This window comes from Cherax quadricarinatus, chromosome 45 (genome assembly GCF_038502225.1).
Source record: "Cherax quadricarinatus isolate ZL_2023a chromosome 45, ASM3850222v1, whole genome shotgun sequence".
NCBI classification, from domain to species: Eukaryota; Metazoa; Arthropoda; class Malacostraca; order Decapoda; family Parastacidae; genus Cherax; species Cherax quadricarinatus.
In genome coordinates, this window is record NC_091336.1 from 12,777,982 (window position 1) to 12,804,873 (window position 26,892).

Below are 26,892 nucleotides of genomic sequence, written 5' to 3' on the forward strand. Positions count from 1 at the left end.
ATCACTGTCTTGCCAGAAGGGTGCTTTACACTACAGTTTTTAAACTGCAACATTAACACCCCTCCTTCAGAGTGCAGGCACTGTACTTCCCATCTCCAGGACTCAAGTCCGGCCTGCCGGTTTCCCTGAACCCCTTCATAAATGTTACTTTGCTCACACTCCAACAGCACGTCAAGTATTAAAAACCATTTGTCTCCAATCACTCCTATCAAACACGCTCACGCATACCTGCTGGAAGTCCAAGCCCCTCGCACACAAAACCTCCTTTACCCCCTCTCTCCAACCTTTCCTAGGCCAACCCCTACCCCGCCTTCCTTCCACTACAGACTGATACACTCTTGAAGTCATTCTGTTTCGCTCCATTCTCTCTACATGTCCGAACCACCTCAACAACCCTTCCTCAGCCCTCTGGACAACAGTTTTGGTAATCCCGCACCTCCTCCTAACTTCCAAACTACGAATTCTCTGCATTATATTCACACCACACATTGCCCTCAGACATGACATCTCCACTGCCTCCAGCCTTCTCCTCGCTGCAACATTCATCACCCATGCTTCACACCCATATAAGAGTGTTGGTAAAACTATACTCTCATACATTCCCCTCTTTGCCTCCAAGGACAAAGTTCTTTTGTCTCCACAGACTCCTAAGTGCACCACTCACTCTTTTTCCCTCATCAATTCTATGATTCACCTCATCTTTCATAGACCCATCCGCTGACACGTCCACTCCCAAATATCTGAATACATTCACCTCCTCCATACTCTCTCCCTCCAATCTGATATTCAATCTTTCATCACCTAATCTTTTTGTTATCCTCATAACCTTACTCTTTCCTGTATTCACCTTTAATTTTCTTCTTTTGCACACCCTACCAAATTCATCCACCAATCTCTGCAACTTCTCTTCAGAATCTCCCAAGAGCACAGTGTCATCAGCAAAGAGCAGCTGTGACAACTCCCACTTTGTGTGTGATTCTTCATCTTTTAACTCCACGCCTCTTGTCAAGACCCTCGCATTTACTTCTCTTACAACCCCATCTATAAATATATTAAACAACCACGGTGACATCACACATCCTTGTCTAAGGCCTACTTTTACTGGGAAATAATTTCCCTCTTTCCTACATACTCTAACTTGAGCCTCACTATCCTCGTAAAAACTCTTCACTGCTTTCAGTAACCTACCTCCTACACCATACACTTGCAACATCTGCCACATTGCCCCCCTATCCACCCTGTCATACGCCTTTTCCAAATCCATAAATGCCACAAAGACCTCTTTAACCTTATCTAAATACTGTTCACTTATATGTTTCACTGTAAACACCTGGTCCACACACCCCCTACCTTTCCTAAAGCCTCCTTGTTCATCTGCTATCCTATTCTCCGTCTTACTCTTAATTCTTTCAATAATAACTCTACCATACACTTTACCAGGTATACTCAGCAGACTTATCCCCCTATAATTTTTGCACTCTCTTTTATCCCCTTTACCTTTATACAAAGGAACTATGCGTGCTCTCTGCCAATCCCTAGGTACCTTACCCTCTTCCATACATTTATTAAATAATTGCACCAACCACTCCAAAACTATATCCCCACCTGCTTTTAACATTTCTATCTTTATCCCATCAATCCCGGCTGCCTTACCCCCTTTCATTTTACCTACTGCCTCACGAACTTCCCCCACACTCACAACTGGCTCTTCCTCACTCCTACAAGATGTTATTCCTCCTTGTCCTATACACGAAATCACAGCTTCCCTATCTTCATCAACATTTAACAATTCCTCAAAATATTCCCTCCATCTTCCCAATACCTCTAACTCTCCATTTAATAACTCTCCTCTCCTATTTTTAACTGACAAATCCATTTGTTCTCTAGGCTTTCTTAACTTGTTAATCTCACTCCAAAACTTTTTCTTATTTTCAACAAAATTTGTTGATAACATCTCACCCACTCTCTCATTTGCTCTCTTTTTACATTGCTTCACCACTCTCTTAACCTCTCTCTTTTTCTCCATATGCTCTTTCCTCCTTGCATCACTTCTACTTTGTAAAAACTTCTCATATGCTAACTTTTTCTCCCTTACTACTCTCTTTACATCATCATTCCACCAATCGCTCCTCTTCCCTCCCGCACCCACTTTCCTGTAACCACAAACTTCTGCTGAACACTCTAACACTACATTTTTAAACCTACCCCATACCTCTTCGACCCCATTGCCTATGCTCTCATTAGCCCATCTATCCTCCAATAGCTGTTTATATCTTACCCTAACTGCCTCCTCTTTTAGTTTATAAACCTTCACCTCTCTCTTCCCTGATGCTTCTATTCTCCTTGTATCCCATTTACCTTTTACTCTCAGTGTAGCTACATCTAGAAAGTGATCTGATATATCTGTGGCCCCTCTATAAACATGTACATCCTGAAGTCTACTCAACAGTCTTTTATCTACCAATACATAATCCAACAAACTACTGTCATTTCGCCCTACATCATATCTTGTATACTTATTTATCCTCTTTTTCTTAAAATATGTATTACCTATAACTAAACCCCTTTCTATACAAAGTTCAATCAAAGGGCTCCCATTATCATTTACACCTGGCACCCCAAACTTACCTACCACACCCTCTCTAAAAGTTTCTCCTACTTTAGCATTCAGGTCCCCTACCACAATTACTCTCTCACTTGGTTCAAAGGCTCCTATACATTCACTTAACATCTCCCAAAATCTCTCTCTCTCCTCTGCATTCCTCTCTTCTCCAGGTGCATACACGCTTATTATGACCCACTTCTCGCATCCAACCTTTACTTTAATCCACATAATTCTTGAATTTACACATTCATATTCTCTTTTCTCCTTCCATAACTGATCATTTAACATTACTGCTACCCCTTCCTTTGCTCTAACTCTCTCAGATACTCCAGATTTAATCCCATTTATTTCCCCCCACTGAAACTCTCCTACCCCCTTCAGCTTTGTTTCGCTTAGGGCCAGGACATCCAACTTCTTTTCATTCATAACATCAGCAATCATCTGTTTCTTGTCATCCGCACTACATCCACGCACATTTAAGCATCCCAGTTTTATAAAGTTTTTCTTCTTCTCTTTTTTAGTAAGTGTCTACAGGAGAAGGGGTTACTAGCCCATTGCTCCCGGCATTTTAGTCGCCTCATACGACACGCATGGCTTACGGAGGAAAGATTCTTTTCCACTTCCCCATGGACAATAGAAGAAATAAAGAAGAACAAGAGCTATTTAGAAAAAGGAGAAAAACCTAGATGTATGTATATATATATGCATGTGCGTGTCTGTGAAGTGTGACCAAAGTGTAAGTTGGAGTAGCAAGATATCCCTGTTATCTAGTGTGTTTATGAGACAGAAAAAGAAACCAGCAATCCTACCATCATGCAAAACAGTTACAGGTTTCTGTTTCACAGTCATCTGGCAGGACGGTAGTACTTCTAAGGGTGGTTGCTGTCTACCAACCTACTACCTACTACCTACCCAGGGCAACATGGGTTTAGAGCAGGTTGCTCCTGTCTGTCTCAACTACTGGATCACTACGACAAGGTCCTAGATGCACTAGAAGACAAAAAGAATGCATATGTAATATATACAGACTTTGCAAAAGCCTTCGACAAGTGTGACCATGGCGTAATAGCGCACAAAATGCGTGCTAAAGGAATAACAGGCAAAGTTGGTAGATGGATCTATAATTTCCTCACAAACAGAACACAGAGTAGTAGTCAACAGAGTAAAGTCTGAGGCGGCTACAGTGAAAAGCTCTGTTCCTCAAGGCACAGTACTTGCTCCCATCTTGTTTCTCATCCTCATATCTGACATAGACAAGGATGTCAGCCACAGCACCGTGTCTTCCTTTGCAGATGACACCCGAATCTGCATGACAGTGTCTTCCATTGCAGACACTGCAAGGCTCCAGGCGGACATCAACCAAATCTTTCAGTGGGCTACAGAAAACAATATGAAGTTCAACGATGAGAAATTTCAATTACTCCAATATGGTAAACATGAGGAAATTAAAACTTCATCAGAGTACAAAACAAATTCCGGCCACAAAATAGAGCGAAAACCAATGTCAAAGACCTGGGAGTGATCATGTCAGAGGATCTCACCTTCAAGGACCATAACATTGTATCAATTGCATCTGCTAGAAAAATGACAAGATGGATAATGAGAACCTTCAAAACTAGGGATGCCAAGCCCATGATGACACTCTTCAGGTTGCTTGTTCTATCTAGGCTTGAATATTGCTGCACATTAACAGCACCTTTCAAGGCAGGTGAAATTGCTGACCTAGAAAATGTACAGAGAACCTTCATGGCATGCATAACAGAGATAAAACACCTCAATTACTGGGAACGCTTGAAGTTCCTGAACCTGTACTCCCTGGAATGCAGGCGGGAGAGATACACGATTATATACACCTGGAAAATCCTAGAGGGACTAGTACCGAACTTGCACATAAAAATCACTCACAACAAAAGCAAAAGACTCAGCAGACGATGCAACATCCCCCCAATGAAAAGCAGGGGTGTCACTAGCACGTTAAGAGACAATACAATAAGTGTCAGGGGCCCGAGACTGCTCAACTGCCTCCCAGCATACATAAAGGGGATTACCAATAGACCCCTGGCTGTCTTCAAGCAGGCACTGGACAAGCACCTAAAGTTGGTACCTGACCAGCCGAGCTGTGGCTCGTACGTTGGATTGCGTGCAGCCAGCAGTAACAGCCTGGTTGATCAGGCTCTGATCCACCAGGCCGCCTGGTCACAGACCGGACCGCGGGGGCGTTGACCCTCAGAACTCTCTCCAGGTAAACTCCAGGTACATTGTAAAAAATCAATACCTGTAAAAAGTTGTTCTGACATACTCAATTGTAACAATCTCATATTGTAAACTTCTTTCAACATAGCCCATTGTAATATTCCTATATTGTAATTTAAGTCATTTTACTGTTGATATATACTACAACCTGTCTCCATGGGGAAGTGGAACAGAATTCTTCCTCCGTAAGCCATGCGTGTCGTAAGAGGCGACTAAAATGCCGGGAGCAAGGGATTAGTAACCCCTTATCTTGTATACATTATTAAAGTTGAAATGAGAAATTTCTGTTTTTCTTTTTGGGCCACCCTGCTTTGGTGGGATACGGCCAGTTTGTTGACAGAAGAAGAAATATACAACCTGTATACTACTTTCCACTTGTCCCATTGTAATATTTCCATATTGTAATTTAAGTCAATTTACTGTTTGCTGTATATAAAAACAGATGTACAAGATTAACAAACTATGACCTAGTTGTCTAGTATCAAGTACAGTGGACCCCCGCATAACGATCACCTCCGAATGCGACCAATTATGTAAGTGTATTAATGTAAGTGCGTTTGTACGTGTATGTTTGGGGGTCTGAAATGGACTAATCTACTTCACAATATTCCTTATGGGAACAAATTCGGTCAGTACTGGCACCTGAACAAACTTCTGGAGTGAAAAAATATCGTTAACCGGGGGTCCACTGTAGTCTGTAACCCATTAAATTTAGTCTGCCCAAAATATCAAGGCATGATAGTGGCTCTCTTTGCACTGCAAATCATTATTGTAATTAAACACTGTAAACTTTCTATGTAAATAGGACTCCCTACAACATGTCAGTCACATTGTAAACTTGCAAAGAAATAAAAATTTGAATTTGAACCAATATTGGTATCAAGGAATGATTGTTTATTTAGGTTAACATCCTACATTCTTCTTCTTTCAACAAACTGGTCATATCCCGCTGAAAATCAAAAGCTTCTCCTTTTAAATCTAGTAATACATACAGGAGAAAGAGTTACTAGCCCCTTGCTCCCAGCATTTTAATTGCCTCTTACAACAATCATGGCTTACAGAGGAAGAGTTCTGTTCCACTTCCCCATGGAGATAAGCAGAAATAAACAAGAACAAGAACTAGTAAGAAGATAGAAAATCCAGAGCGGTGTGTGTATATATGCTTGTACATGTGCAGTGTGACCTAAGTGTAAGGAGAAGTAGCAAGATGTACCTGAAATCTTGCATGTTTATGAGACAGAAAAAAGACACGAGCAATCCTACCATCATGTAAAACAATTACAGGCTTCCGTTTCACACTCACCTGGCAGGATGGTACTACCTCCCTGGGCAGCTGCTGTCTACCAACCTACTGCCTAGGAACATCCTACGTATTATACATAATTAATATGGATCAATGAAAGAAGGGAAGCGTCATATTACTGAGCACTATAACCAAAGGATATGTCACACTATACAATACAAAATATGTTCATTTTTTTCTTATGAATATCAATAATAAGAATGCAGAAATATATATAAATAAAAGTTACCACCAAAAACAATTAAATCTAGATATGCAAAAAAGTTCTATTATCTAGGTTTAAGATAAGATAAGATAAGATTTCGTTCGGATTTTTAACCCCGGAGGGTTAGCCACCCAGGATAACCCAAGAAAGTCAGTGCGTCATCGAGGACTGTCTAACTTATTTCCATTGGGGTCCTTAATCTTGTCCCCCAGGATGCGACCCACACCAGTCGACTAACACCCAGGTACCTATTTGCTGCTAGGTGAACAGGACAACAGGTGTAAGGAAACGTGTCGAATGTTTCCACCCGCCGGGAATCGAACCCGGGCCCTCCGTGTGTGAAGCGGGAGCTTTAGCCACCAGGCCACAGTTTACAGTGTGTGACTGACATGTTATAAGGAGTAAATTTCCATGCATAGGCACAGTTTACAGTGTGTGACTGACATGTTATAAGGAGTAAATTTCCATGCATAGTTTACAAAGTGTAATTACAAAACTGATTTGCTAGGTGCAAAAAAAGCCACTACCATGCTGAGGCATTTCGGGCAGACTAAACCTAATGCTTTACAGACTACTTAATATTATACATATATAACATAGCTGGTTCAAATTGAACATTGTTTTTAATATATCAACAGAGGTAGTAGTGGTTTAGCAGTAATTAAATTAACAAGTAGTTGAATAACAAGTTACAGTATTATAGTATACGTATTAGTACATTATACATAATGAGATTGAGACCATTTTAGTTTTGAAACAATCCTATAAAATTTGGCAATTTTTGGGTTGATGGTGGTGATAGTATATACAGTGGAACCCTAAATATTGGCCGTACTCCGTTCCAGAAGGTCAGCCTAAATTCGAAGCAATATTTCGCATAAGAATTAATATCAATACAATTAATCTGTTCCAGACACCTAAAATTATTAACAAAAAATACATTTTTTAAAGATTAATTATAGTTTTACATACACAAAACAATGAAAACAAAATAAAATAAATAAATGAACATTTAATTCACTATTACATACCCTTACTGAAGATTCTTGTTGGTTTATGGAAGACAGGGAGGAGGAGAAAGGAAGGCCTGATTATTGTTTGGAAGAGGATTCCCCTCCATAAGGACTTCAGGTATCAAAGCTCCCTCTGGGGTTACTTCCCTCCCTGCCTGCTACACTCCCTGCATGCCTGCTACACTCCCTGCATGCCTGCTACACTCCCTGCATGCCTGTTACACTCCTCTCATGCATACTACACTCCCTGCCTGTCTGCTACACTCCCTGCCTCCCTTCCACACTCCCTGTTTCCTTGCTACACTCCCTGCATGCCTGCTACACTCCCTGCCTGCCTACTACACTCCCTGCCTCCCTTCCACACTCCCTGTTTCCCTGCTACCCTCCCTGCATGCCTGCTACACTCCCTGCCTCTCTCCACATCTTCCATTGGGCCCATGGTGGCTTATTTCACAGTCGCACTTAATAAACAAGCTCAAAAACCAATGGATTTTAAGGAAATGTTTGGATGAATTCGTGGAGTATATACTCATTCACCAAGAGACACAGGGAGACTGAGTCACCTACGCATGGCATCCTGGTGGGATGCGGGCTGACACATATAATACGGCTGATTTGCGAGGCACTGGCCAGAATACGGAGCAAAATTTCTGCCCAAAAACCAGCCTAAATACGATTCGGCTGATAATTGCAGCGGCCGATATTCAAGGTTCCACTGTAGTGTTCAGGACCTAAACCTCATGAGTTATGAAGTTTAATTGGATGTTTGAAAACATACAACATATTTTATACCAAACTTGGAATATGCACCTTTTGTGTGGTCGTCACACATAAAAAAAGTATGTGAATCAGACAGAAAAGTTTCAAGGAGCTACAAAATGGATTCCAGAGTTAAAAAAAACAAATCTGAGTCATGGTGAAAGGCTAAAAAACACTAAAGATGCCCATGCTGGCTGATAGAAGGAAAAGAAAAGGTATGATAACAACAAACAAGGTTACAAAAGGATGTGGAAGAATAGATAAAAAAAATTTTAGTATTTTCCACAGCAATAAGAGGAAGGAAATGTAACTTTAGAAAAAATGAGTTGAAAGGATGCTGGGATATTTTTCTTTACAAACAGCATCTGAAGAATGAAATAAATTGATAGAGTTGGTAGTAAGTGTTACAACCACTGGATATTATAAAAAAATATACAATAAACTGTTTTTTTAAACACAACAGCTATTTCCCACCGAGAATGGGTAGCCCGAAAAAGAAGAAACACTCGTCATCACACACACCATCACTGTCTTGACAGAGGTGTGCCAAAACCACAGTTAAAAAAATGCAACATGTCTCTACCACAAGCATAGCTCTGCTCCTATTGCAGCTAGCAGAAAAAAATGGTTGCCTCATCTTGCTCATGCATATCATTAATTTGAATTCTATTAAAAATAAGCAATTCTTCCATACTCAGACTTTAATTCTTGTTCATCACACACACAATGCCAGTACCTCAGGTTCCTCATTCCTACCCATTTTAGAATATCATAGTCCAGGAAGCATTAGAGAGGCTTTTATCATTTACTAAATTATTATTCAAAACACTTCTATGAATTTACAAATTAAAATATAATAAGCAATTCCTTGCTAAAGAATATATTGCTTAACTATTATACCAATCATGGACTGGGCTGCTGGGGTGCTGACCCCTGAAACACCTTGCAGGTAAACTCCAGGCAGTATGTATGCTCTCTCTGCTGACATTTCCACAGATACCTACAAAATTTATCTTACCACACTCACTCCCAATCATATAGTACCTGTAATGCAAATTACCTGCTACCAGAGGAATGTGATCCACAGTCACTCTTGGCTATTGTATCCTCCTCACGTGAGCTAGGTGGTTGCCACACTTCCAGATTGATCATGGCAATAGGTAAATTACCTCCATTACCATTCCTGTGGATAAATACTTTACAAATTTTTGGCTTAAGTCATTTAAAATGTGGTTCTAAAAAATATTTACTACTTGTTTGCACCCTGCACTTCACTAAAATATAGTAGGGACCCCCGGTTTATGATATTATTTCATTCCAGAAGTATGTTCAGGTGCCAGTACTGACCGAATTTGTTCCCATAAGGAATATTGTGAATTAGATTAGTCCATTTCAGACCCCCAAACATACACATACAAACGCACTTAACATAAATACACTTACATAATTGGTCGCATTGGGAGCTGATCGTAAACCGGGGGTCCACTGTATATGCTGTTATACAATTCAAACTCCTGCTCAACTGAATATTATTAAAATTATCATGATTATTCAATTGAGCTTAATGGCATAAAGCCCTCATATCCTTCAGTAATTTTATACCCCAAAATCATTGCTCTTATATGTGTCTTTCCCAACCTTTGACACAGACTCCCTCTTTGACTTTTGGTCAGCAACAGTTTTATTACACTGACTTTGATTATGCAGGAGGGTCCTGCATATACAGCAGGTTAGATTTTAGGCTACTGCTGTAAAGCAAAAATTGCTGTAAAGTGAATCATAGGCATTTTTCACTGTCAAATGCATATAAAAGAGTGATAACATTTTTATTATTTTATTAACACATCAGCTGTTTCCCACCAAGTCAGGGTGGCCTGAAAAAGAAAAACTTCAATCATCATTCACTCCATCACTGTCTTGCCAGAGGCATGCTTACACTACAGTTATAAAACTGCGACATTAACACCCCTCCTTCAGAGTGCCAGCACTGTACTTCCCATCTCCAGGAATCAAGTTTGGCTTGCCAGTTTCCCTGAATCCCTTCATAAATGTTACCTTACTTACACTCCAACAGCACGTCAAGTCCTAAAAACCATTTGTCTCCATTTGCTCCTATCTAACACACTCACGAAAGCTTCCTGGAAGGCCAAACCCCTCACACACAAAACCTCCTTTACCCCCTCCCTCCAGCCTTTCCTAGGATGACCCCTACCTTGCCTTCCCTCCACTACAGATTTATACACTCTCAAAGTCATTCTATTTTGTTCACACCTCTTTACATGTCCAAACCATCTCAAAAACCCCTCCTCAGCCTCTGGATAATAGTTTTGGTAATCCCGCACCTCCTCTTAATCTCCAAACTATGGATTCTCTGCATTATATTCACAACACACAGTGCCCTCAGACATGACATCTCCACTGCCTCCAGCCTTCTCCTTGTTGCAACATTCACCATCCATGTCTCACACCCATACAAGAGTGTTGGTATAACTATACTCTCATACATTCCCCTCTTTGCTTTCATGGATAAAGTTCTTTGTCTCTACAGGCTCCTCAGTGCACTACTCACCTTTTTTCCCTAGTCAATTATATGATTCACCTCATCTTTCATAGACCCATCTGCTGACATGTCCACTCCCAAATATCTAAATACATTCACCTCCTTCATACTCTCTCCTTCCAATCTGACATCTGATCTTCCATTACCTATTTTTTTTCTTATCCTCATCACCTTACTCTTTCCTATATTCACTTTTAATTTCCTTCTTATACATACCCTACCAAACTCATCAACCAACTTCTGCATCTTCTCTTCAGAATCTCCCAAAAGCACAGTGTCATCAGCAAAGAGCAACTGTGACAACTCCCACTTTGTGTTACATTCTTTATCTTTTAACCCCACACCTCTTGCCAACATCCAAGCATTCACTTCTCTTACAACTCCATCTATAAATATATGAACAACCATGGTGACATCACACATCCCTGTCTAAGGCCTACTTTTACTGGGATAACATAACATGTTAGCACTATTATATATTAAGTGAGCAATATAGCTAGGCCTAAAAAAATGCATGTAAACACATTACTTACCTTAAAATATTTTCATCCTTAGGTTATAGTGAGTGGTGCATATATATATATATATATATATATATATATATATATATATATATATATATATATATTTTTTCAACAAGCCGGCCGTCTCCCACCGAGGCAGGGTGACCCAAAAAAGAAAGAAAATCCCCAAAAAGAAAATACTTTCATCATTCAACACTTTCACCACACTCACACATTATCACTGTTTTTGCAGAGGTGCTCAGAATACAACAGTTTAGAAGCATACACATATAAAGATACACAACACATCCCTCCAAACTGCCAATATCCCAAACCCCTCCTTTAAAGTGCAGGCATTGTACTTCCCATTTCCAGGACTCAAGTCCGACTATATGAAAATAACCGGTTTCCCTGAATTCCTTCACTAAACATTACCCTGCTCACATTCCAACAGATCGTCAGGTCCCAAGTACCATTCGTCTCCATTCACTCCTATCTAACACGCTCATGCACGCTTGCTGGAAGTCCAAGCCCCTCGCCCACAAAACCTCCTTTACCCCCTCTCTCCAACCCTTTCGAGGACGACCCCTACCCCGCCTTCCTTCCCCTATAGATTTATATGCTTTCCATGTCATTCTACTTTGATCCATTCTCTCTAAATGACCAAACCACCTCAACAACCCCTCTTCTGCCCTCTGACTAATACTTTTATTAACTCCACACCTTTTCCTAATTTCCACACTCCGAATTTTCTGCATAATATTTACACCACACATTGCCCTTAAACAGGACATCTCCACTGCCTCCAACCGTCTCCTCGCTGCTGCATTTACCACCCAAGCTTCACACCCATATAAGAGTATTGGTACTACTATACTTTCATACATTCCCTTCTTTGCCTCCATAGATAACGTTTTTTGACTCCACATATACCTCAACGCACCACTCACCTTTTTTCCCTCATCAATTCTATGATTAACCTCATCCTTCATAAATCCATCTGCCGACATGTCAACTCCCAAGTATCTGAAAACATTCACTTCTTCCATACTCCTCCTCCCCAATTTGATATCCAATTTTTCTTTATCTAAATCATTTGATACCCTCATCACCTTACTCTTTTCTATGTTCACTTTCAACTTTCTACCTTTACACACATTCCCAAACTCATCCACTAACCTTTGCAATTTTTCTTTAGAATCTCCCATAAGCACAGTATCATCAGCAAAAAGTAACTGTGTCAATTCTCATTTTGAATTTGATTCCCCAAAATTTAATTCCACCCCTCTCCCGAACACCCTAGCATTTACTTCCTTTACAACCCCATCTATAAATATATTAAACAACCATGGTGACATTACACATCCCTGTCTAAGACCTACTTTTACTGGGAAGTAGTCTCCCTCTCTTCTACACACCCTAACCTGAGCCTCACTACCCTCATAATATATATATATATATATATATATATATATATATATATATATATATATATATATATATATATATATATATATATATATATATATATATATATATATATTGTAGGAAGTTTGAATAAATGAAGAATGAGTATAGCTGAAAACTGATGTATTAGTGAAACACTATAGAGCAAAGCACTGTAAAGTGAGGCCTGCCTGTGCTTCCCTTTAGCACCCCTCACCACCCTTCCAACTCTGCCCCAGTCATATTCTTCCTCATTTCAATTCAATTCAATTCAAGTTTATTCTCTATAAGGGTTACAATGTGTGGTTTACAGGTTTTGGGTATTGTGTGGTTTACATGTTATAAAATACTAATTACAGAGGGGGCCACTAGGACACCTAGCATGGCTAGGCATTTCAAGCAGACTTAGATTAATTCTTAACATTAGATCCTTACAGTTTATGGTATTAAGGCTAAGTGACTACATCATAATTTGTGAGTTTAGGAATGTGAATGCTTTTGTTTTGGCACAATACAAGGTGTCTATATTGTAATATCATAGGCAAACTTATGACTAGTTAGGATTTATTTTTTTAAGATTAAGATTAGTATTTCTGGGTTTATAGTCAGTGGGTGAGTGAGTGTAATTGTGAACCACTAGGTTCACATTCAGTTAGTTGCCAGGGTGGATCAGGGAGATAAGATGTTTTCTAACTGTAGTTTTGAAAGTGATGAATGTGTCTGCAGTTCTAGAGTTTTCAGGTAGGGTGTTCCAGATTTTAGGTCCTTTGAAATACATTGAATTTTTGTAAAGGTTTAGTCGAACACGGGGAATGTCATAGAGATGTTTGTGTCTGGTGTTATGCCTGTGGATCCTGTCACAACTATCAAGAAAGCATTTTAGGTCAAGGTTAATACTGGAATTTAAGGTCCTGTAGATATAGATTGCACAGTAGTAAGTGTGGATGTTCTGAACAGGGAGTAAGTTTAGATCTATGAAGAGTGGGGGGGTGTGTTGCCAGGGATGGGATTTAGTGATTATTCTTACTGCAGCTTTTTGTTGGGTTATTATTGGCTTTAGGTGTGTTGCTGCAGTTGAACCCCAAGCACAGATAGCATAGGTGAGGTATGGATATATGAGTGAATGGTATAGTTTGAGAAGGGCAGTTTGTGGCACGTAGTATCGTATCTTGGTCTCTGATCAGGGATATCACACCTTTACCACACTCTACCCTGCAGCACTGTATGGCCCTAGTAGGTTTAGTGCTTAGTTATGATTGTAATAATTATTATTTGTTTCTTACCCTTCAAGGGAAATCCCTTAATACCAGCGAAGGGTGCTTGACTCAAAAAAGTGGAGCTATTCTTTCCCCTTCCTCAGATCAAACTTGATTACCTTCAGTTCCCCAGGAAATGAATGACCCTCAACAGGCTGAGAAATCCTTATGCATATAACAATCATTATAAACGTTTCTTAACTTGCTATGAATATAACAATCAAAATAAATGTGTCTAAATCATTCACCCCTTACAGTGCAGTAACTGAATCACTCCTGCAATGACTTACCATTGATAATCCCATTTATATACAGTATAGAAGAATTTACTGTCATTAATGTTACTTTACAAAAAGAAAATTCAAACTAAGCCTTACACTTAATGAACTTCTAGGCTTCAAATAAATGATGTACACACTTAGACCTCTAAATCTGAATGGTTAGCCAGAGGTCACTTTGTCATGGTCAATCACAGGAACAACAGCTACTACACTGGTATCTGTGTCAGTAGATATCACTGTCTATAGAGCCATTTGCCAGCAACTGCTGCCTGATGCCTCCACCACAGGGTTATTGGTATCAATGAATTGATTATCATGTGACAAAGACCAATCTCATGATCATCCCTCACAAATACAATAAGACAATAACAGTGACATACCTGCTAGTTGCATTAAGTCGCTCTAGGGCTTTTGTCAAATTAAAGCTGTCTTCTTCATACTGCGTGATTGTTACATTCTGATAGCCCAACCCTTCCTGTAAAAATAAAATTTAGCTTAAAGATGTGCAGTATTCTATCAGATGCTGTAAATGCTACACCTACTGTAAAAAGAATAAAGACTGTAATGTGAATTAATATTATATACAATGCCTGTACCTTTGCTCTCTGGTTCTTGTCCATCATTATAAAGAATAAATTTAAAAATCAAAGGGTAGCAACAGTAATCTCTGTCCTTCTAATATACACATTTTACACCATAATTACATGTTTTAAATTTTGCTAACCTATTTTGTATTTTAAGTTAATTTAGGTTATGTTTTGTTAGTTTAACAATGACTAACTTAACATAAAAAGTACAGTATATATACTGTATGTGTACATGTAGTTAACTGCCAATGAGCAAATTACATATAAAGGTAAAACTTTTGGCAATGGGGTGGCAACTAGATTGTTTTTATAATCGTGAAGAAACACTATACGTACTGGTAAGTGACATACAACATTCGCAAAGATTAAAAATGTAAAAAAGCACAAAATTTTAACAAGTTAATGAGGATGAGTTGGCATATAAATATTTACAGTAAACTCTTGAAAAAACAGACTAAAAGTGGGGATGTCCAAGAGCCTGCTAATTCAGAAAAATATTAAAAATTAGAAAGCAAAATGCACTACTCTACTATATACATAATATAGTAATGTACACACAGTTTATAGATATACAGATGACACTCAAATTTGCACGACAGTGTCCTCCATTGAAGACAAGTGGACATCAACCAAATCTTTAAATGGGCAGCAGAAAACAATAGGAAGTTCAATGATGAGAAATTTCAATTATGTACTTCAATATGGAAAACATGAGGAAATTAAAACTATATCAGAATATAAAACAAATTCCAACCACACAAAAGAGCGAAAAACTAATGTAAAAGACCTGGGAGTGATAATGTCAGAGGATCTCACCTTCAAAGACCACAACATTGTATCAATCACATCTGCTAGAAAAATGACAGGATGGGTAATGAGAACCTTCAAAACTAGGGATGCCAAGCCCATGATAAGGGAGGCGGGCGATCCGAAAACCATCGCACCGTATTCAGGGAAGCCGGATGTATTGTGAAAGGTGTGCTAGAAGTATAGGCATTGACAGAAATGGGTGACGCTGCAGCACCTGAAGCAGGTGACAAAGCGTCACCGGCAGAAGGTACAGGGGTATGAGAAGAGTCGAGAGAATGGACCGATAACGAAGCTGGGTCAGAACAGGGTGTGGGATCAGAAAGAGGTCTGGGAGGAGGAAAGGTTTCATTAGGTGAAGACTCCATAATAAAGGTGCTTCTTCAATGATATTTCCTTTCTTGTTATTTTTAGAAAAAAAAAAAAGAAAAAAAAAAAAGGGGGGACAGCGGAGAGACAGTCACTAAGAGGCATGGAAGCTCACCCCTTCATCCGAGAGGGCCTCGAGCCCACAGGCAGTGAAGATGCAGCGTGAAACCCATGCCATACCCTACCCTTCATGCCAGTAAACCAGCACTCCAGGATAGCAGCCTCACATCTACTGAGCTACCTCGGCGGATTGGAAACCTGCCACAAAGCATACCCCCTTCTGCCACCACCTCCCAAAATCGACAGGTAGTTTCCAGAAATACACTCATTACCTGAAGGGCACCCCACCCTCTTCTCGGAAATCCAGGAAGGGAACAGGGCACATTCAGATAATTCAGATGCCACGGCAAACTGCACCACCCCCGAGGAACCTCACGGAGTGGGACAAACCTTGGCACGCCACCCCCTACCTAGAAACTGTAATGCCAGAGGGGAGGACCCCAGAGGCTACAAATGGGATGGGAAACAAGGGGAGGGTGGGGAGAGGGGAGGAAAGGGGAAGAAAGGGGGTATAGGGAGGGTGGGGTAAGGAAGGGGGGGATTGGGGGTTAATTAGGTTTGGCCTGAGGAAGGAGACCAAAAGGTCTAATTTTTATTTATTATTATTATTTATTTATTATAAATTTGTGCACACATACAGAGGTACAAAAAAATACAGATAAGAGCAGTATGCCAAAGCCACTTATACTATGCATAGCATTACGGGCTGGCTTAAAATTAACTTAAGATTAACTAAGCAATGATGAAGTCAGTGATAAAACATTAATGTAAACAGATTACTATAAAGCACAAGTGAGTATTACAAAGACAGGTCATATGAAGGATTCTGTTAGGTAGTGTATTTAAAAAATAATAAAGTTAGATTGGGTTTTAGGTTTAACATTTATGTGATATAATTGTGAGAAACATTTAAGATATACAATTTATAAGGTTCAGTTATTCAGTATTTATTTGGTTTTGGGTGAGTAAGTGATCTTTGAGTAGAGACTTGAATTCCTCAGACCAAGAGCCTCTTCACCATGAAAAGGATCCCCCCTTGAAGAGGACTGTGCCTTGGAAAACAGAGCTTTTCACTATGACAGACTCCGATTTCGCTCTGTTCATAAATTACATTTTGGGTTCTGTTTGTTAGAAAATTAAATAGCCATCTACCCATTTTACCAGTTATTATTTTTTACACCATGGTCACACTTGTCAAAGGCTTTTTGCAAAGTCATTGCAAACTACATCTGCATTTTGCTTGTCTTCCACTGCATCTAAGACTACATATATCGTAATGATCAAGCAGTTGCGAGAGGCAGGAGCGACTTTATCTAAACTATGCTGCCCTGTGTTGTGCAACTGTTGAGATTCCACGATATTCTTTCAAAGATGTTGGTAATGTGGGACGTCAGCGCTGTTGAACTATAGTTTTTTTTGCGATTGCTTTACTACCACCTTTGTGGAGTGGGATTATGTCAGTAATTTTTTTAAGGACTGTAGGATAATTCTTGTGTCCAGGCTCCTTCTTCACAGAATATTCAAGGCATGAGATGGTGATTTCTTGCAGTTCTTGATGAATATAGAGTATGAGTTAGGGCTTGGGGCAGTGTGGGATACTGTTCTTGGATCATTAAGGCAGAGAGGGCTGGGCTTATGGGGTATAGGGATACATTGTGCCTTTTTTATTCTTTGTGGGGATACTTTTCTAGGTTCGTGCAACAACCGGAACACTTCTTAGTTAGCTTTTCAGTTTAAAACCTAACGACTTCTCGAGAGTCTTTAAGGCTGCATCAAACCTCTATGAGACAAATCAAGGATGCTTCATTCCTTACAATGATGAATGAAGTAAACTGTAAGCTTACAGTTTACAGTGTATTACACCCTTCTTTCAGTTATAGTAATTTTTTTCTTCACTGGCCAGCCTTCTGTCTCTCAAGGGAGGTAGCACTGGTTAGGGCTCGTTATCCACGGAATTGGACTGATACTTTTCTTGGAACAAGCATGAAAGAACAAAAAAAGCCTCAATACCGTAACTGGAACAATACATAAATAACCAGCACATAGAAGATAGAAACTTACGAAGATGTTTCAGTCCGGCTTGACACATTTACAAAACCACACAGTGTGACTTAGTAAATGGTCCAAGTCACACCGAAACATCGTCATAAGCTTCTTTCTACGTGCGAGTTATTTGAGCATGAAAGCTTCCCACTTCCCCAGGCGCAGTATGACCATACGGGTTATGTGTTTCCCCATTAACGTAATAATGAGAGGACCAGCACAGCTTACCCAGTATTAAGCTCTAGTTCCCAGATTATGGGGAAGAAATAGTGGGCAAAGCTAGATTTATATTTAAATTTTGATTTAGTCTTTATTTCCAATCAATGCATTACAAAATATATAATAATCAGAAAGCCAATAGGATGGACAGCATTTCTGCGGGAATTTTGAAGGGAATAGATAAGATTTTGTTGGGATATTTAACTAGGGGTAGGAACGATTAGCCATCCAGGATAATCTGGGGTAGGGAGGGTTAGCTACCCCGGATAATCTGGGGTAGGGAGGGTTAGCTACCCAGGATAATCTGGGGTAGGAATGGTTAGCTACCCAGGATAATCCTGGGTAGGTAGGGTTAGCTACCCAGGATAACCTAGGGTAGAGAGGGTTAGCTACCCAGGATAACCTGGGGTAGAGAGGGTTAGCTACCCAGGATAACCCGGGGTAGAGAGAGTTAGCCACCCAGTATAACCCAGGGTAGGGAAGGTTAGCTATCCAGGATAACCTAGGGTAGGGAGGGTTAGCCACCCAGGATAATCCAGGGTAGGGAGGGTTAGCTATCCAGGATAACCTAGGGTAGGGAGGGTTAGCCACTCAGAATAACCCGGGGTTGGGAGGGTTAGCTACCCAGGATAATGCAGGGTAGGGAGGGTTAGCCACCCAGGATAATCCAGGGTAGGGAGGGTTAGCTATCCAGGATAACCTGAGGTAGGGAGGGTTAGCTACCCAGGATAACCCAGCATAGGGAGGGTTAGCTACCCAGGATAACCTGGGGTAGGGAGGGTTAGCCACCCAGGATAACCTGGGGTAGGGAGGGTTAGCTATCCAGGATAACCCGAGGTAGGGAGGGTTAGCTACCCAGGATAACCCAGCATAGGGAGGGTTAGCTACCCAGGATAACCTGGGGTAGGGAGGGTTAGCCACCCAGGATAACCTGGGGTAGGGAGGGTTAGCTATCCAGGATAACCCGAGGTAGGGAGGGTTAGCCACCCAGTAGAACCCAAGGTAGGGAGGGTTAGCCTCCCAAGATAATCCAGGGTAGGGAGGGTTAGCCACCCAGGATAACCCGGGGTAGGGAGAGTTAGCCACCCAGGATAACCTGGGTAGGGAGGGTTAGCTACCCAGGATAACATGGGGTATGGAGTGTTAGCTACCCATGATAACCCGAGGTAGGGAGGGTTAGCCACCCAGGATAATCCGGGGTAGGGAGCAGAGGCGTCACTCGAGTTGGTGTCACCCGGGGCGGAATCTCGGGTGTCACCCGGGGCAGCATCTTAAGTGTCACCCCCATGAAATTCAAGGGCAGGGGGATGGGGGGTAAACTCAGTTACGTCACTTCTGCATGACCAGTGACTAATGTTTAACAATGAGAACGTTTAAGAGCCATAAACCGAACAGGAGAATACCTCTCAACTTTATTAATGATAAAATAAATAATCGCAGTAATATTGAGGAAACATAAACTCAAATACCACTTTGGGTACAACCAACAGATCCTACATTTATTCATCGTCAACAATGCAAAAAAAAAAAGCTTGAAAAATAAAGAGAAACATTGCAATATCAGAGAAACTCTAGTTCCGATTTGACCTCGAGTACAGGTAACATCTCAGTGAATCTGATCTTACATTTCCTTAAATAACAAAAAAGGCACAATACCGTGACTGGAACAATGCACAAATAACCCGCATTTCCTTGCCTTCAATTATGCAAAATCATCTATCACATTATCAAAATCAATGATTTTCCCTATATAGGCTTATTTGTACTGTGTTAATACATAATAGGCTATATAGAAACGAAGGATTCTTCTCTTATGTTGGTGCAGCACTGTTTTGTGCATTAGTGTCACCTTTAGAGGCTCTATGGTGTCACCCCCTAAATGGTGTCACCCGGGGCGGCCCGCCCCCCTTACGACGCCTCTGGTAGGGAGGGTTAGCCACCCAGGCCTCTTCAAGGGGGGATCCTTGGCACGGTGATGAGGCACTTGGTCTGAGGAATTAGACCTTTTGGTCTTCCTCAGACCAAACCTAATTACCCCCCAATCCCCCTTTCCCTACCCCACCCTCCCTATACCCCCCTTTTTTCCCATTTCCTCCCCTCTCCCCACCCTCCCCTTGTTTCCCATCCCATTTGTGGTCTCCTGGGTCCTTCCCTCGGGCATTACGGTTTCTAGGTAGGAGGAAGTGTGCCCAAGTTCATCCCACTCCATGGGGTCACTCGGGGGTGGTGTGGTTTGCCCTGGAATCTGAACTGTCTGAAGGTGACCTGCTCCCTTCCCGGATTTATGAGAAGTGAGTGGGGTGCCCTTCAGATAATGGGTGTATCTTCAGAAGCTGCCTGTCGGTTCTGGGAAGTGGCAGCCGAAGGAGGTATGCTTTGTGGTGGGTTTCCGACCGCCCTTTCTTTTGTCTGCCAAGGTGGCTCGGTAGATGTGAGGCTGCTATCCTGGAGCGCTGGTTTACTGGCGTGAAGGATAGGGTATGGCACAGGTTCCACGCTGCATCTTCACTGCCCGTGGGCTCGAGGCCCTCTTGGATGAGGGGGTGAGTTTCCGGCCCTTCTGTGCCTCCTAGTGACTGTCCTTCCACCGTCCCTCTTTTTCTTCTTTCCTTCTTTCTTTTTTCTTAAAATAACAAGAAAGGAGATATCATGGAAGAATCACTTTTATTATGGAGTCTTCACCTAATGAAACCCTTCCTCCTCCCAGACCCCTTCCTGATCCCACACCCTGTACTGACCTGGCTTCATTATCGGTCCATTCTCTCGACTCTTCTCATACCCCTGTACCTTCTGCCGGTGATGCTTCATCACCTGCTTCAGGTGCTATGGCATCACCTGTTTTGGTCCATGCCACTACAGTACTTCTAGCACACCTTTCACAGTGCGTCCGGCTTCCCCAAAAATGGTGCAATGGTTTTCAGATCGCCTGCCTCCCTTGGGTCAGACCGCCCGTGGTACTACTCCTAAGCATCCAAGACAACCTACTGATGACAGTTCATCGATGATCTCTCAAAAATGACCTACACGACACTCACAACTTTTGTGTACTGGGCTAACGAGTGTGCAATGGACAAAATTCTGCATCACTTCCATTATAACAGACTGGTTACCATCTGTAAATATGCTACTCTTAATTCTTGCAGTGGTACTGTGGTCTTACCGTGTACCATCATACAGAGCGATTTTTTTGTCTTGCAGCGATTATATTTTGGAACAACTAGTCCTTCAAAACCTTCCTATTCTTAAGGCAGATATGTACATCCTGCCCACTCATGGGCAAAGGCACTTTCCTAGTAACATTGCTCGTTTAACTTTCGACTGCCATGAACTTCCTTCCTCTGTCTATATTGCAGGCCATCGTTTAGAGATCCATCAAGTAGTTCCCACTCCCCCAACAGTGTCATAACTGCTGGCATTTTGGGCACCTCACTAGACACTGCAGATCTGCAGTGGAATGCCCGATCTGCGGTGCAGCAGATCATTCCAATACGTCTTGTAGTCTTTCCCCCTCTTGCCTCAATTGCAAGTGTGAGGGAAAAGATAGTTGTAATTGGGGTTAGGGTTGTTCAGACAGCCAGGAACCATTAATGTGTCACAGCCCGCACTTCCATCTAGCAGGCTGGGGCGAAACTCCAGTTCCTGGTTACCTGAGTTGCTTTATTTTCTACTCCTGGTAGTATTAACCTTACCTGGTGTGGGTTGAAGTATGGAGAGTCACTTCGCCTCCACTCTTCTCCTGATCAGGTAAGGTGATCTACCAGGAATTTTTCTGTTTGTCCTTTTATTTTCCTGGTTACCAGTAATGAGTTGGCCATTGTGTACCACCCTTTTACTTTCTTAAATGTTACTCACTTAACTTGTGGTAACCAGTATATTTTTTCTTTGTTATCAGCTCTGCTACTGGCTTGGTCCTCCAGGGTAGACACCAGATAAGGGAGCAAGATACTTGTCTATTGGACTAGGTAACACTGTCCGATTACTACCGGCCCTTATTCATCCTACTTGTGGTGCTTCAGCCAAGTAGTTCAGGAGATTCCAGAACATTGGACTGATACCATCAGCCCAAGATAACCTACACCTTCTCTTCAACATCAGAGAACCATCCAGGGCCTTACCTACTCCTGCCCAAACACAGCACCAGAACCAACAGCCAATTTTATTATATTTAAATTTTAAGTAAAATCCACAAAAGACAATATTCTTTGTTATTCCTTGAGTCGTTTATTTCTTTTTCCATTATGTTCTTGCTCAGGTGGAAGGCGTTCCCATGACAGAAAGGAACCTCATCCTTCCTTTTCCCGCCATTGCCAGGTCTATTGTAACAAACGAGAGATCTGTTACCTTAAAGAGCACAAAGGCCTTACTTACACTATGGCAGTCTCTCAGCTCTGCCTTCCAGGAAAACTTCATGTCCCATGTGCTCAAGTAGCCTTTAGACCTCCAACCTTGACAGTCCTCCCACCTCCTAATCCCTCTGCATCTGTGGCTCCTGGGGTCACCCCAGTTTCTAATGCTTTTGCAGTTTTATCCTCTGACACTTCTACCTCCGGACCACTTTCTACTTCCACGTCATCTTTCTCACTCCTCAGTCTGCTAGACCTTGCAGACGTACACTTTCTTTGAGTCCATCTCCTGTACAGAATATCTTCTACCTCAGAGACTAATTCTCACCCCCTTTCCAGCTCTCGCACAAAGGTGGAGGTTCACCCCCCTAGTGTAGTTCCCTCTTCCCCTGTCTCCCCCCATCTTCCATAGTTGCCCTCCAACCTCCTTCCTCTCCTGTTACACTGCATGATTCTTCTCCCCCAGCCAATGCATCTCTCCAGGCTCATACTCCCAGCCCTCCTCAAACCTCTTTGGTTGCCTCCATAGTTACTCTGACCTTTACTTGCAATGCCTCTCCTGTCTCTGACATCATGGCACTGCTGGCTTCCTCATCAACTGAGGCGTTAGACACTATCCCCAGCTATATAGTGGAGACAACACCCCCAGTGGAAACCAAGATGCCTCCATCTACCCCTTATATTTCACAACCCATACAACAATCTATTCCTCCGCAATATTCTAATTCTTCCTTGCTTACACACTTACCGTTACCCCCACATGTTAAATTTACTGATCCTAAAAGCCCATAGGTTTTATCGTTTCTTATTGTTGTCATTTTATTTCTTTACATAATGTCTTTTTTTACAATGGAATATTCATGGCCTTAGGGGCAACCGAGGAGAACTTCATCTGTTGCTCTCCCAGTTGTCCCCAGTATGTGTTGGGTTGTAAAAGCCCAAAATTCATTCTGCTGTCATTCGCACCATTTCGGGCTACTTGCTGATACGTTCTTCCGATCCTTTACCTGATGAATCTTTTAAAGAAAGCGTGCTTCTAGTACACATTGATATACCGTATCGACAAGTTTTTATTCGTTCCCCAGTGCATTATACTGCAGCTCGTATTTATTTACACCGATGGTTTACAGTTTGCTCTCTTCATCTGTATCCCTCCCATGCATTCTGTATCTGATACTGCATTTTTAATTTCATCTCTACCACCACCCATATTGTTGTTGGGTGATTTTAATGCTCACCATCACCTGTGGGGAGAGTCCCACTGTGACTCTCGTGGTGATCAGTTGGAGACTCTTCTCACTTCTCATCCTCTTCATGTTTTAAACACGGGTGCTCCTACCCATTTTGGCTCTCATACTCAGTCTCTCTCCTACATTGATCTTTCTATCTGTTCCTCGCCCACTGCACTTGATTTCACGTGGTCTCTTCTCCCAGATTTACAAGATAGTGATCACTTTCCCATCTTTCTTATTTCTTCTACGTATGCCTGACCATTTCGTAGTCCTCATTGGCAACTTGTTCGAGGAGATTGGGACTCATACTCCCATCTTATCACCTGTTGTGAGGACCCCCTTTCATCCTCTACTGATGAACTGGCACACTACTTTTCGACCTTAGTCCTAACTGCAGTGATGCGTTCTATCCCCCACACCTCAGGTAGGTATTCTCAGGCATGCGTACCTTGGTGGTCTCCTACATGCACCCATGCAGTGAATTTAAAACGTGCTACGTGGGGCTGTTATCGATATAATCGTACCACAGAGCATCTGTTGGATTTCAAGTGGGCAAGGGCAGTTGTTCGCCACATCATCCACAATGCTAAACGCACTTGTGGGCAAGACTGTGTCTAACATTAACTTGTCTTCCCCTATGTGTGCGATTTGGAAAAAGGTGCAAAAATTGTGTGAAGTACACTCTGGACCCAGCTCCCATTTTGTGGGTTGCTGGAGTTGATGTCGTAGAACCCTTAGAAGTTGCCACAGCAATCAGGAACTATCTTGTCCATATCTCCCAAGGGCTTCACATCTGTCCCTCATTTTTTGCATCTAAACCTACCAAAGAGCAACTGCCCTCGGATTTCTCTTCCGATGGGTTGGAGCCATATAATGTACCTTGTACTCTTCAGGAACTGGTGTCCATGCTTTCCATTTGCCTGCCTTCAGCACCGGGACCTGATGATATCCACATCAGTATGTTTCAACATCTCCATTCTACGGCCCTTCCCATTCTTTTACGTCTTTTCAATCTAATTTGGAAACGAGGGGTTCTTCCTCGACACTGGAAATCGGCTACTGTACTACCGTTTCACAAGCCGGGATCCTATGGACTTGAAACCTTTCATTATCGTCCCATCGCCCTGACCAGTGTGGTCTGCAAGGTGATGGAACGATTGGTGTATAGACGTCTGATGTGGTTCTTAGAGACACACAATACCCTTTCCCCTTGCCAATATGGCTTTTGCAAAGGCCACTCTACTGTAGACCCCTTGCTCTACTTAGATACATATATTCAAAATGCCTTTGCTAACAACCACTCTGTCCTAGCAGTCTCTTTTTGATCTAGAGAAGGCATATGACACCACTTGAAAGTATAATATCTTAGCCCAAGCCCACTCCTTAGGCCTCTGCAGTAATCTACCAAACTTCATCACTGCTTTCTTGTCCAATAGACATTTTCGGGTCCGTATTGGTGCCTGCTTTCTTTGGACTTTCTACAAGCCGAGGAAGTTCCACAAGGTTGTGTCCTCAGCACTACCCTTTTTCTCTTAGCTAAAAATGACCCACCTTCCATTCTTCCTTCGCATATTTAGTCATCACTTTATGTTGACGACTTCTCTATAGCTTACTCGGGCGCTGACTGTCGACTAGTAGCAGCCTCCCTATAGGTTGTGATAGACAGTCTCCCATTGGACCACTTCTCATGGCTTTAAATTTTCTAGTACGAAAACCCAGTTCATTACCTTCACTAGACGAACTCTTATTCTACATACTCCCTTGTACTTGCATGGTTCACGTATTCCGGCAGGTGATACAGTCGAGTTTCTGGGTCTGCTCTTTGATCACCGGCTGACGTGGAGACCTCACAATTCTTCTTTAAAGACAACTTGCCATGGTTGGCTAAATGTCCTTAAAGTTCTTGCGCATCGTTCATGGGGAGCAGATCGTCGCACTCTCCTCCGTTTGCATTCCACCCTAGTCTTGTCCAAGCTGGATTATGGTGACCAAATCTATTCTGCGGCCTCTCCTGCAACTGTTAGATCCCATTCATCATCAAGGTCTTGGTCTGTGCCTTGGTGCCTTTCATTCATCCCCTGTTGAGAGCCTCTATGCAGAAGTGAATATTCCATCCTTGTCCGATCACCGTGATGCTCATTGCCTTCTCTTATATGTTCGATCTCATGACCTCCACAATCCTTCCGTATATAGGATGGTCACTGATGTTAGCGGATGTTCTTTATTTTTTCGTCGCCCCTGCTTACTCCACTCCTTTTCTCTCCACCTTCACTCGCTCTTGTCTTCTCTTCAGTTACCACCTTTCTATGTTCATGTAGCATCTACTTTTCCCTGCCCCCTTGGGAAGCTCCAGCTGTTCATGTCTGTACTTTCCCACTGCCATGTGTGAAAACCCAACTACGTATGGTGGCTTCCCGCTCTTTTTTTCTTGACCATTTCCACTCTCATTCTCATGCCATCGCAGTGTACGCTGATGGTTCTAAGTCTTCTGACGGCATCGGATTCGCAGCAGTGTTTCCGGAGAGTGCCATGCGAGGACATTAGTATCCTCTACTAGCATTTTTACGGCTGAATTGTATGCCATTCTTGTAGCACTTATCCATAAAGGATCTATGCCTGTGTCACCATTTGTGGTCATTTCAGACTCCCATAGTGATTTACAGGCTACAGGAAAATTTGATACGCCTCACCCCCTAGTTCTTCGTATCCAACTTTGGTTATGCCATATCTCTAGCAAACGCAAAGATATTTTTTTTACTGGGTCCCTGGTCATGTTGACGTACAGGGCAATGAACAGGCAGACACTGCTGCATGGTCAGCAGCACATGACCTCCCAGTTTCATATAGAGGTGTTCCATTCACAGACTATTTTGTGGAAATTGCTACCCACCTTTGCACCCATTGGCAACAACGTTGGTCTGATCTGCTCCATAACAAACTTCATTCTATTAAACCGAGTATAGGTTTCTGGCCATCTTCTTGTCATCAGTGTCGAGGTTGGGAGACTACTCTCTCCTGTCTTGGCACTGGGCACACTAGTCTTACTCA

General features: G+C 42.0%; 1 protein-coding gene across 5 annotated transcripts in view; it reads right to left on the minus strand.

Moving 5' to 3' along the window:
- The window catches only part of LOC128694832 (uncharacterized), a 459,074-nt gene that overhangs the window by 68,823 nt on the left and 363,359 nt on the right, over positions 1 to 26,892 (minus strand). For all 5 annotated transcript variants that reach the window (XM_053785148.2, XM_053785152.2, XM_053785149.2 and 2 more), the window contains 2 exons: positions 14,565 to 14,659; positions 9,199 to 9,321 (listed from right to left, as the gene is read on the minus strand). In XM_053785148.2, the coding sequence (XP_053641123.1) occupies positions 9,199 to 9,321; positions 14,565 to 14,659 (218 nt within the window). The remainder of the gene's footprint in view (positions 1 to 9,198; positions 9,322 to 14,564; positions 14,660 to 26,892) is intronic.